The sequence below is a fragment of the Populus trichocarpa genome, chromosome 17 (genome assembly GCF_000002775.5).
Source record: "Populus trichocarpa isolate Nisqually-1 chromosome 17, P.trichocarpa_v4.1, whole genome shotgun sequence".
In the NCBI taxonomy this organism is placed as follows: Eukaryota; Viridiplantae; Streptophyta; class Magnoliopsida; order Malpighiales; family Salicaceae; genus Populus; species Populus trichocarpa.
Genome location: NC_037301.2, coordinates 2,681,034 through 2,693,667, shown reverse-complemented (window position 1 = coordinate 2,693,667; position 12,634 = coordinate 2,681,034). Strand labels below are relative to the sequence as shown.

Here is a 12,634-nt window from a genome sequence, read left to right as displayed (position 1 = left end):
AATTGTTCTCTATTTGTAAAACGTATCGAGCTGCCCCTATTGGCTCTCCCTTGAGTGCTTAAATTTATGGAACAGCTTTAGAGTTGGTTGATCCTACATTAGGTGGCCAATGGCCAGAAAGTGAAGTTCTGAAGTGCATGCATATAAGGTTATTCTGTGTTCAAGAAGCTGTTGCTGACGGACCTACAATGTCACAGATTGTCATGATGCTCAGTGGTTAAACTATAACCTCTCCAGCACCATCATGTTAGAGAATAATATAAATCATATTCTAGGACTTCATCTAACAGCTTAAGCTATTGGGTTGAGATGGTTCTTTAACATGGTATCAGAGCCTTGATGACCAAGCGGTCACGAGTTCGAATCTCACCATCCCTATTTATTTGATAAAAATTAAGCACAAGGTAAAGTAGGCCTGTGCAAGTTTCAAGCCCAAAGAGCTTTCACTTGAGGGGGTGTGTTAGAGAATAATATAAATCATATTCTAGGACCTCATCTAACAACTTAAGCTATTGGGTTGAGATGGTTCTTTGACACATCACACATCACACAGTTTTTGTGTCCATGGAGAATTCAGGATCAGAAGATTCAGGTTCATCTCAATTGCCAGAGTCATTACAACAATCTATAAATGAGGTCTGTATCACTGAATTAGATCCTTGCTAGTGATGGAAAGTGCTAACATGGAGACACTGCTAGTCCGCCAATTGGGTTTGACATGACTGGCACAGAAGTATGTTTCTGTTAGTTAACAGCAGAAAATAGAGAATTCATGCTCCCATTAGGTATTGTTTTTGTTTCACAGTTGACAGGAAATTTAAGCAAGATGTAGAGATAAATTTTCGTATTCCTATAGCTGAACTGTATTTGCGATAACAAAAGTACATATTTTTCAGAACTTTTTATGGATTAAGATGCATAAGATGTTATCAGAATCTAAGGACAATTTTTACAGGATTTTCCATTTCCATGATCAGAGCTTGCTCTAACTTTATCCTAACGCAACTGTTTTATGACTAGGGGCTACTCAATTGGAGACACAGTCGTTGTGCGCGCTTTGTAATATTAATAAAAAAGGCTTGAAGTCATTCATGGTGAGAGGCATCTGAGGCTCTTCTCCACCTCCATTAATAACCCACCAGGATCTCATTTCGACCTCCACCAATAAGATCACTTAACAACATTTTACTACTGTCACTCCACAATATTTTTATTAAATCTGATTTAAAGTTCAATCCGGTATAAAACCTTTCCCCAAGAGAGTATCGAACTCTCACTAATTAATTAAGCACATATTTCATACGACATAATGCTATGGTCTCAAAAAAAATAAAATAAAAAACTAGATTAAATAAAACAAGAGTTCAAGCTGCTAAATTTGGATTCAATTGTAAGAAATCAACCGGATCAGCGACCATGATCTACTCGCAAATCATTTTTACCATCAGCAATATTATATCAAGACAGAGGACATTCAAGATGATCCAGACTCTAGACATACCTACCATATCTTTTGTGGCTACAAATTCTTTAAAATAGAACATTTTCAAGACTAAAGCCATTAACTCCAAGATCAAGATGACTCGTATTTTGATTACCAAAATGATCGCTAGCCATGGTTAACTCATTTGCCCTGGCAGCCACATTCTTCTTTAACTCTTCCATGGCCCTCACATACTCCTCAAGCTCCTCCAACCCCATATCGTCAATAGGTTCATCCCACCAGAACCTTGCATTAACATCGTTTTCACACACCTTATTCCACTGTTCAGCCATTGCCACCTGCTTCTTCTCCTCCTCCAACTCTTTCAATGCCTCCTCGTACTCTTTGTTCCATTGTTGAACTTGAGGGTCATTATTACTCACGGCCCCTAGTTCCCTAGCAGTAGAACTGTCACTGAGATAACGATCAAGTACCATGTCGACATCGGGGTGACCAAACGCAAAGACCTTTTTGCCTGGAGAGAAGGCAAGGATGGCCACTTGTGCCCCGCAGAGAAGGCTTAGCTCGCTTGCTTTCTTGACTAGACCCCCACGACGCTTTGAGAACGTCACCTGTAGATTGCTCTTCTCTTCTATCTTCTTGATCTCTATTTTTTGACGGCCTTGGGTTTGCTTTTTGCGTTTATTTATCATCACCATGTTGATGATGAAGAGAAAGATACGAAGGGAAAGAGAAGAAGAAGGGAAATTCTTTATATTTGTGAAGGTTTTATTGTATACATAGTGGTGAAATGAGCTATATATAACTGTAAGTTAGACAAAATTACAACCAGTAGCTGTGTACACAGGTTCAGTTGTTTCCATTATTGCAAGAATAAAAGAATTGGGTAGAATTACAGTTAATCAACACCATTAAAATAGCTAGAGGTTCCGTTATTTCCATAGATACATGAGAATCAAATATTTTCAAGATTTGGTAGAAGAAAGTGGTGAATAATTGACTCTGATTTAGGAGAAAATGAAGGAGGTATATATATATTTGCTGGTATGTAAGGAAAAAAAAATGACAGAGAAAAGTGGGATCTTGGCTTATACTGCAAAGAGGATCTTTAATTAACCCATATTTTCTTCCTCTATTCATCAAATTTGGAACGATTTATACTCCTTAAACACACCAAAATTTAAGATCATTTATGTCTTAACAATTAAGACAAACCACCTTCCCTCCCTCATGATATATAAGGATGGTCAAACTATCTATACACACGTGTTTTTATTAAAAAAAAAATATTGCTCTCGCGAGAGTAATCAATGGGCCTACGAACAATACAAGGAGACGACTCAATCATGAATTGAAGTGTGCCGAAAGGAAGATTCATTAGACTTTGACATATCAAGTTCAAATAGAAAGATTTTTTTAACTTAACTAATATTAAAACAAATGAATTGGTCCACCCGTTACCCACCTCAGTCAATGCTGCTTTTGTTTTATATATTGCAGTATTATCCTAAGTTTAAACCCATCAAGCTAGCTGTCCTCGCAACTATGTCTTTCTCCAACTTTGCCTTCTCTCTATGTCTAATAACCTTTTCTCTCCTTCTCCACACTGTTTTTGGAGCAGGCCCAAATTTCCATTTATGTTCATCTCCTGAGAACTTCACTGCCAATGGCCCTTATGAATCCAACCTAAACAAGCTCACTAGTTACCTTTACTATAAAGCCCCTCCTACAGGTTTTGGTATGGGTTCAAGAGGCCACACCCCGGACCAAACATACGGGCTTGCTCTTTGTAGAGGTGATGTCTCAACTTCAGATTGCAAAACCTGTGTTGTTGAGGTGAGCAGTGAGATTCGAAAGCGCTGCCCATACAACAAAGCAGCTATCATTTGGTATGATAACTGCCTTTTGAAGTACTCAAACAATGCGTTCTTTGGCCAAATTGATAATGGAAACAAGTTCTACATGTGGAACGTGCACGTTGTGAGTGAGCCTGCTCCATTCAATGAGAAGACCAAAGAGCTTTTGAGCCAGCTTGCCAATGAAGCTCAAGCAACCCCCAAGTTGTTTGCAACAGGAGAGAGGGAACTAGGAAAATCAACCAAGCTTTATGGTCTGGTTCAGTGCACTGGGGATCTTTCTAGTGCTGTTTGTAAGAAATGCCTTGATGGTATAATTGGGGAACTCCCAATCTGCTGTGATGGGAAACAAGGTGGCAGGGTTGTTAGCGGGAGTTGCAATTTCATATATGAAATATACCCTTTTGTCAATGCTTAACTACTTGTCGAATATTGTCGATCGAGGGCTTAAGCAGACTATAGTATCGGTCTGTCACCCTTGTCATATGTGTATGTACTTCATGTTTTAGTCACTTTCATGTATTTCTGAATAAAGTTCTGTGTGGTTTTAAGATCTTCATGAGTTTCTTCCATCAATTAATGGTACCATTGACATATCAGAACTTAATTATCTTTCAAAAAAAAAAAAAATATCAGAACTTAATCTTCTTTTTTACTAACATGAACAAGACAACTATATACGTACGAGCTGGCATTAATTGATGCTTGATCATGATATCTGTGGTCTTCGTCTCCTTAATTTTTTAGAAGGGTCTCGGTGGCATCCTTAATTAATTAGAGATCTAAAATAATATACAGAAGAAAAGGTTCATTTTTATTCAATCTCGAAAAGAAGATTTTGGCATACAGAGCCATTTTAAAGATACTTGGATTGTAATGAGTTTTGGAGTTCAAAATACCACTACAGAGAGCTACATCTTGGATTCAATATTTAATCTCATATGCTTTACAATGCCAATATGCATGCTCGAGGGAATGATTTGGATAGTTGTCCAATGCAATGAAATTATTTTATTGGCTAATGTTCTTTTTTTCCTTATTATAATCGAGTGAATATATTGATAAAGCTAGTGCTAGTAAGTTGACGGCAGACTTCAAACACAGCTAGCCTCACATTTACAACTAGGGTGGAGCCGGAAAAAACATCCTTGACAACACACAAAGATACAAATGATTAATCTTAGAGCCAAAATCTCGTACTTTTCCTGAGACTATTCTGAATGCCAAATTTGACTGCAAGGTTAATGGATGCAAAGTTTCAACCTTTGTCTAGAAGACTGACTAGAAGACATGGGTACGTAGTGGAAATCAACTGGATCCCTTTCAGCTCCCCTTGTATTATAAAAACCAGCTCAAACCCACTTACCAGAGGATAATGGGATAGGTTACAATGTATTCTAGCTTGGCCAAAGTCCAATAACTCAGCTGCCAGAGAATTGTGAGGCCAATGCCATGGCTATATATTGCATGCATGATTAGTCACTAATTGTGAGGATTATAGCTTAGTTGATGGTAGCTGGTTTCTTTTCTTGAATTATCCACTCTATCTTAAGCGCATATTCACTGCTCAACCTTTGTGCTTCGATCGGATAGACACGGGCCCAGTCAAATGCAGCTAACAATTACTTGACGTTTCAAAATTGAGCAATAGTCCTTCACTTTTATTTCAAGGATGTAGATTTTTTTTCTTCAACAATAAAGATATTTTTAGATAAATATTTAAATATTAATATGATCTGTTTGATACTGTGATAATTTTTTTAAAAGTTTATTTTAAATTGTTTCTTATCTGAAAATAAATAAAATTGATTTTTTTGTTTTCATTTTTATTTTTTATGTGCTAATGTAAAAAAAACCATTATTTTAATATTTTTTAATTGAAAAACTCCTTAAAAAATATCATGTATCAACACACACCTATCTTTCTCATGAGAATTAACACATTGAAGAGACATTGTTTCTTGCAATCACTCGTAATTTCTTGTGGAAGATTATCGTTAAGTTAAATTGAAGTTGATAAGATACCCCTTAAATATCTTCAACAATCAACTCCTAATCCAATTAAGCAAGGCAACACAAACCTTCTCGCTATATATAGGGAGTTAGTCCTCCTCCAATAGACACATATATAACCAAGCTTTCAAGTACTGATCAATCCAACATGTATTTATCAAGATCTATCCCATTGTTCTTCCTACTCTTCTCCCTTCTGCTCCATGTAGCAATTTGTGATGACCCCCTCTATCATTTCTGTTTTAGCCAAGAAAACTACACTGGAGCTTATAATAACCCTTATCGCGGTAACTTGAATGACTTGCTACTTTTCTTGTCTGCCAAAGTCCCTCCTACAGGTTTTGGACTTGGCTCAATTGGCCAAGGCCGGGACCGTGTAAAAGAGTATTTGACAGTGTGGTAGCGGTTGCTTTTCAAATAACCTTTTGTGCCGAAATACATGCCAATGATGTTTTTTTATTTTTTAAAAATTATTTTTGACATCAGCACATCAAAACGATCCAAAACGTACAAACCATATTAAATTTTAGCAAAAAAAAAAAATCAAATTTTTTGGAAACGCGGTTTGCACCGCGTTCCCAAACGCATTCTAAATGGATTAACCTTAAAATTAGGTTTTTAAACTAAAAGATTGATTAATAATTTAATTAAAAATACAAGGATTAAATAAATAGCTTGTTGGTTTTGTAATTATTGTTTTTCAACATATTGCAGAATTATATACTTGGAGTTTAATTAGTGTTTGAGTTGAACCGAATATAATGTATGTAGCCTGGCTGGTAGATGTGGACAGTAATTCTAAATTGTCGGGTGATAATCTAACTTTACTATATAAAGATTTGGCCTAATCAGATTAGATTGATGGCCTAATGAATATTTTTATAGACTAATAAAATATGTCTGGATTCAAGTAAAGGTATGAAATGACCATGATTAATTAACATCTTAAAACTATTATGCTTTAAATTTTAAAGAATAAAATTTTGAATTCAAGGTTATAATTTGTAACCTTCTTTGCTCATTAATCTTCTGTGCTTTTTTCTTGTGATTTTTTCTTGTTGTTGTTTAACGTAGCTTCCGCTTGCATTTCAGGATATATGTGATGAAGCTGGATTAGATTTCTATTGAATCATTGAAACTATGGATATGATTAAACCTGGTCCATTCAATCACAATTTAGTTAATTCGTTTTATTGATTCAAATAAGATGTTTAATATATTTGGTTTAAAATAAATTTCCATTTGAATTATTAAAAAGTTATACGTTATAACTCATGTCAAGTTTACATTCATTTAACATTGCATCAAATTGTTTATCTAGCTCTCACATCGATACGTGCGTGCGGAAGTGAACTATATTCATCGAATAAACATTTTATTGAAAAATCAAGGAAATAAAATAAATCAAATTACATGTGTTTCTAGAACAATTATATATTTCTTGTAGTGACATTGATCCTTCAAACCCTAGAGTGGCATACGAGTTTAAGCCTTAACAAAGGGATATATCTCATAAATAACCATGCAACTCCCACCAACAACCCGAGCCCCTTGTTTTCCATAAGCAACTCCTGGAAGTTCACCTATAGCACCGTCAAGACACTTCTTACAATCAACACTAGAAAGATCCCTCGTGCACTGAGCCATCCCATAAAGTTTCATCGATCCTTCAAGGAGGTCCATCTCTCCGGCAGCATACAATTTTGATGAGTTATAACAAGCCTTGTCTGCTAGTTGGCTCAACAGCTCGGTAGTCTTCTCATTAAATAGCACTGGGTTGCTCACATTATTCACATTCCACATGTAGAACTTGTTTTGGTCATCAATCTGGCCAAAGAAGTCCGAGTCAGAATACTTCAAAAGACAGTTATCGTACGCTATGATTGCACGTTTGCCATTTGGGCAGCGCTTGCGGATCTCCCTGGTTGCATTAGCAGCACAGGTTCTGCAATCTGACGATGAGACATCTCCTCTACATAGAACGAGCCCATATGGTCGGTCCTGGTTGTTCTGACCTAAAGAACCAAGAGCAAAGCCTTCAACTGGAGCAAGATGATAGAGAGAACCCATGAGGACATTCAAGCTTGTTTTATAAAAGCTATTGGCAGTTGAGTTCGCGTTGCTGGAACACCTACTGAAGTGAGGGTCCGTTCCAAGAACATTTTGGAGAAGTAGAGCAAAAGTTAGCAAATAGAGAGAGGAGGTGAGTCTTGTGTTAGTTAGTGGAGACAAACAATGTCCCACCATATGCAAGTGGGAATACCTAATCTCCCACTTGGCACATGGTGGAGGACACAAAGTGGAGGCAACGGTGGGCATCAATCATGCCCCTTCAATCATCAATTGTATATGTATAGCTGTGTGTGTATGAAGAATATAGAGAGAGCAGCGTGAGAAACAGAGAGAGTAGAGAGAACAGAGAAGAATAGAGAGAGCTTGAGAGAGTAGAGTTGAGTTGAGAGAGTTTTATCTCCTCCTCCTTTGTTTGTATTGTTTGTAAGCTTCATTAATACAAACCAGTAGCTCCGTGGAGTAGGCAAGTTGCCGAACCACGTAAATTGTGTGTGTTTGAGTTCTGGAAATTGCCCAACAACTGGTATCAGAGCTTGTTCTTGACAAAGAGGGTGTTTGATCCAAACTCAAAAATCAAAGTTCTCCAAACGTGTTTTTGAACATACCATCGTGTAGAGGACAACCGGACGAATCCACTGTTGCAAACCCGGCGAAGAACCGACGTCCTGCATGCCCGCACGCGCCAACACGCGCCGACGTCCAGACTGCCCACGCGCACCAACGCGCCGTACGCGCGCCACGCTCCATCTTCGCCCGGCTTCTGCAAAACGGGTCGGGCTGACCCGCCACGTCATCACAGCCGTACGGTCCACGTCCGCGTCACCTGCCACGTCCCTGCCACGTCACCTGACACGTCATCTCTGAGTTTTGTTCCGATGTGTCGCAGAAGCTGATATTCTGACACGTGGCTACATCATAACCGTTGAGGGGTTTTGATCCAGTACGACGCAGGATCCAATCAATTGACACGTGGTTAAATCAGGACCACTATTGAGTATTGATCCAGTGTGACTCAGGCCATAATCTGCTGACACGTGGCTTCATCATAACCGTTACTGAGTTTTGATACGGTGTGACGCAGGACCTAATCTGCGGACACGTGGCTTCATCAGAACCGCTACTGAGGTTTTGATCCGGTGCGACGCAGGCGGTACTCTGGTTGACACGCGGCTGCATCTGCACCGTCCGTTAATTCAAAACTTTGATTGCTAAAATCTGAGCCATCCGAAGTCCGATTGGGGTGATCTCAGTGTCATTTCCAAGGTTTTCGGCTGTTCCGGACACATCTGTAAGGTCAGATTTGGGAAATTCGAATCAGAGAAGTAGTAAAAATGGCAGATGAAATAAAAGCAGCTGGAATTGAAAAATTTGACGGGACAGATTTTGGATACTGGAAAATGCAAATTGAGGATTATCTATATGGGAAGAAACTTCATCTTCCCTTGTTGGGGAGTAAACCAGAAAATATGCAAGAAGAAGATTGGCTACTTCTTGATAGACAAGTTCTGGGCATTGTCCGGTTATCCTTATCAAGAAGAGTTGCTCACAATGTTACGAAAGAAAGATCCACTGCAAGATTGATGGAAGCCTTGTCTGGGATGTATGAGAAGCCATCAGCAAATAATAAAGTGCACCTGATGAAAAAGTTGTTCAACTTGAAGATGGTCGAAAACACTTCTGTGACACAACACCTCAATAACTTTAATACCATCACAAATCAATTATCATCTGTTGAGATTGAGTTTGATGATGAGATTCGTGCACTCATCTTGCTAGCTTCACTTCCAAGCAGTTGGGAAGGCATGAGGACAGCCGTGAGCAATTCAGCTGGAAAATCCAAACTGAAGTATGATGACATTCGAGACTTGATTTTGGCTGAAGAAGTGCGAAGGAAAGACTCGGGTGAAAGTTCAAGCTCAGGATCAGCTCTCAACATCAACACTCGAGGGAGGAGACATGATAGAGGCTTATCCAGAGGCAGATCAAAATCAAGATATAGAAGTAAAAGCAAGTTTGGACCCAGAAAGCAGGTTGAATGTTGGAATTGTGGCAAACCTGGTCATTTCATGAGGAATTGCACAAAACCGAAAAAACCTGAAGCTGACTCTGCAAACGCTACCACAAATGAGGTGCAAGATGCTTTGATTCTTGCTGTGCATAGTCCTGTTGATGATTGGGTTCTTGATTCTGGTGCTTCATTTCACTGTACACCACACCATGAAATGATGCAAAACTATATTGCTGGAGATCACGGTGTAGTCTATCTGGCCGATGGACAACCATTGGATATTGTGGGTTTAGGAGATGTACAAATCAAGACAATGAATGGATCTATATGGACCTTGCAAAATGTAAGGCATGTTCCTGATCTAAAGAAGAAGCTGATCTCGGTCGGACAACTTGATGATAGTGGTCATTCAATCCTTTTTTCTGGAGGTATGTGGAAGGTATCAAAGGGAGCAATGGTTTTGGCTCGTGGAAAGAAAACCGGTACCCTGTATATGACCACAAGATTTGCAGACATTATTGCCTCTACTGAAGCAGAAAATCAAGCACATCTATGGCACTGTAGACTCGGCCATATGAGTCAAAAGGGGATGAAGATACTTCAGTCGAAGGGAAAGCTGGCAGAATTAAAAAATGTCGATCTAGACATTTGTGAAAGCTGTGTTCTTGGAAAACAGAAAAAGATCAGTTTCTTGAAGGTTGGCAGGACTTTAAGACCAAGAAAGCTAGAGCTGGTACACACAGATTTATGGGGACCGTCTCCAGTAGCATCTCTTGGAGGTTCTCGATATTACGTGACTTTCATTGATGATTTCAGCAGGAAGGTATGGGTTTACTTTCTGAAAAATAAATCTGATGTGTTTGAAACATTCAAGAAATGGAAGGCTATGGTTGAGACTGAATCAGGTCTAAAGTTGAAATGCTTAAGATCTGATAATGGAGGAGAATACATTGATGGAGGTTTCAAGGAGTATTGTGCTGTCAATGGTATCAGAATGGAAAAGACCGTTCCAGGCACACCGCAACAGAATGGCGTTGCTGAACGGATGAACAGGACCATCAATGAACGAGCTAGAAGCATGAGGTTGCATTCAGGGTTACCTCAAACATTCTGGGCCGACGCAGTTCATACCGCAGTTTACTTGATCAACCGTGGACCATCAGTTCCTTTGGAGTTCAGACTGCCCGAGGAAGTATGGAGAGGAAAAGAGGTACAACTCTCTCATTTAAAGGTCTTTGGGTGTGTTTCCTATGTTCATATAGATTCTGATGCTCGCAACAAGTTGGATGCCAAATCCAAGAAATGTTTCTTCATCGGCTATGGAGATGAAGAATTTGGATATCGGTTCTGGGATGATCAGAATAGAAAGATTATCAGAAGCAGGAACGTGATCTTCAATGAGAAAGTTCTGTACAAAGACAGATCAAGTGCAGAAACAGATAAGGCTGATTCAGATACAAGTCCACAAGGATCTGAATTCATAAGATTAGAAGGCCTTCCCGATGTTACTGAGCAGAACAACAATCAAGAGCCTTTACAAGAAGACTCAAGCATATCTGTACCCGCTACTACACAAGAAGAAGCGGAGCAAATTGAACCAGCTGTTCGCAGGTCTTCGAGGACGATAAAGCCCCCGCAACGGTTCACACTTTTACTGAATTACATTTTGTTGACAGATGGTGGTGAACCGCTAACTTATGAAGAATCCTTACAAGATGGAAACTCAAGCAAGTGGGAGTTAGCCATGAAGGATGAGATGAGTTCGTTGCTGAAGAACAAGACTTGGGAGCTAACCACACTGCCTGAAGGAAAGAAGGCTTTACAAAACAAGTGGGTTTACAGAGTGAAGACTGAGCATGACGGAAGTAAACGGTTCAAGGCAAGACTTGTTGTCAAAGGGTTTCAACAAAAGAAAGGCATTGACTACTCTGAGATATTTTCTCCAGTTGTGAAGCTCACAACAATCAGAGTTGTTCTGGGGATAGTAGCTGCAGAAAATTTACATCTTGAACAGTTAGATGTAAAAACAGCATTCCTTCATGGTGACTTGGAGGAAGATATTTACATGCAACAGCCAGAAGGGTTTGCAATGCAAGGAAAGGAGAATCAAGTCTGCAAGCTACAGAAAAGCCTATACGGTTTGAAGCAAGCTCCAAGACAGTGGTACAAGAAGTTTGACAACTTCATGTGCAGTTCCGGGTATACAAGATGCCAAGCTGATCATTGTTGCTATGTCAAACATTTTGACAACTCCTACATCATTCTACTATTATATGTAGATGATATGTTGATTGCAGGATCCAGCATTGAGGAGATTGATAAGCTGAAACAGCAGTTGTCAAAACAGTTTGAAATGAAGGATCTGGGAGCTGCTAAACAAATACTTGGCATGAGAATCTTCAGAGATAAAGACAAAGGCGTACTAAAGCTTTCACAAACAGAGTATGTCAAGAAGGTTCTCAGCAGGTTTAGTATGGATAATACTAAACCAGTAAGTACACCACTGGGGAATCATTTCAAGCTCAGCAAAGATCAGTCACCAAAAACTGAGCTAGAAAGTGGATACATGGATAAGATTCCATACGCCTCAGCTATCGGCTCTTTGATGTATGCTATGGTCTGTACCAGACCAGACATTGCCCATGCAGTGGGAGTTGTAAGCCGATATATGAGCAATCCTGGAAAGCAGCATTGGGAGGCGGTCAAATGGATCATGAGGTACTTAAAAGGTTCCTCGGAAACTTGTCTCAGTTTCACAGCTGGTGGTTTGAAACTTGAAGGTTTTGTAGATGCTGATCTAGCAGGAGATGTTGATAGCAGAAAGAGCACTACAGGATATGTTTATACTCTAGGAGGTACTGCTGTTTCCTGGAGTTCTACCTTGCAAAAGATCGTTGCTCTTTCAACAACAGAAGCTGAATATGTTGCAGTCTCAGAATCTGCAAAAGAGATAGTATGGTTGCAGAGTTTCCTGAAGGAATTGGGCAAGTTGAATGGAAAAGGTACTTTGTATAGCGACAGTCAGAGTGCAATCTTCCTTGCCAAGAATCCAGCATTTCACTCCAGGACGAAGCATATTCAGATCAAATATCACTTCATCCGACAACTGCTGGATGACGAGCAACTAATGCTAGAAAAGGTCTGTGGAAGCAAGAATCCAGCTGACATGTTAACCAAAGGAGTTACACTTGATAAACTGAAGTTGTGTAAAACTTCAGTTGGTCTTCAAGGATAAATGAT

The 12,634-nt window shown here is 39.3% G+C and overlaps 3 protein-coding genes across 3 annotated transcripts; 1 reads left to right on the top strand and 2 right to left on the bottom strand.

Moving 5' to 3' along the window:
• Positions 1-1,383: 1,383 nt before the first annotated feature.
• LOC112325803 (agamous-like MADS-box protein AGL62) lies at positions 1,384-2,565 on the bottom strand. The gene has a single exon (XM_024592866.2). The coding sequence runs from the start codon at positions 2,140-2,142 to the stop codon at positions 1,531-1,533; it is 612 nt and encodes a 203-aa protein (XP_024448634.1). The 5' UTR covers positions 2,143-2,565; the 3' UTR covers positions 1,384-1,530.
• A 396-nt stretch (positions 2,566-2,961) lies between these two features.
• LOC112324604 (cysteine-rich repeat secretory protein 38) lies at positions 2,962-3,853 on the top strand. Its single transcript, XM_024588222.2, has one exon. The coding sequence runs from the start codon at positions 2,990-2,992 to the stop codon at positions 3,716-3,718; it is 729 nt and encodes a 242-aa protein (XP_024443990.2). The 5' UTR covers positions 2,962-2,989; the 3' UTR covers positions 3,719-3,853.
• Positions 3,854-6,671: 2,818 nt separating this feature from the next.
• LOC18107007 (cysteine-rich repeat secretory protein 38) lies at positions 6,672-7,560 on the bottom strand. The gene has a single exon (XM_006372921.3). It carries the CDS (start codon positions 7,558-7,560, stop codon positions 6,799-6,801), a length of 762 nt encoding a protein of 253 aa, XP_006372983.3. The 3' UTR covers positions 6,672-6,798.
• Between the last annotated feature and the right edge of the window lie 5,074 nt (positions 7,561-12,634).

Coding starts and splice junctions, on each gene's coding strand:
- LOC112325803 (XM_024592866.2), bottom strand. CDS start 2,142: ATGGTGATGATAAATAAACGCAAAAAGCAAACCCAAGGCCGTCAAAAA.
- LOC112324604 (XM_024588222.2), top strand. CDS start 2,990: ATGTCTTTCTCCAACTTTGCCTTCTCTCTATGTCTAATAACCTTTTCT.
- LOC18107007 (XM_006372921.3), bottom strand. CDS start 7,560: ATGGTGGGACATTGTTTGTCTCCACTAACTAACACAAGACTCACCTCC.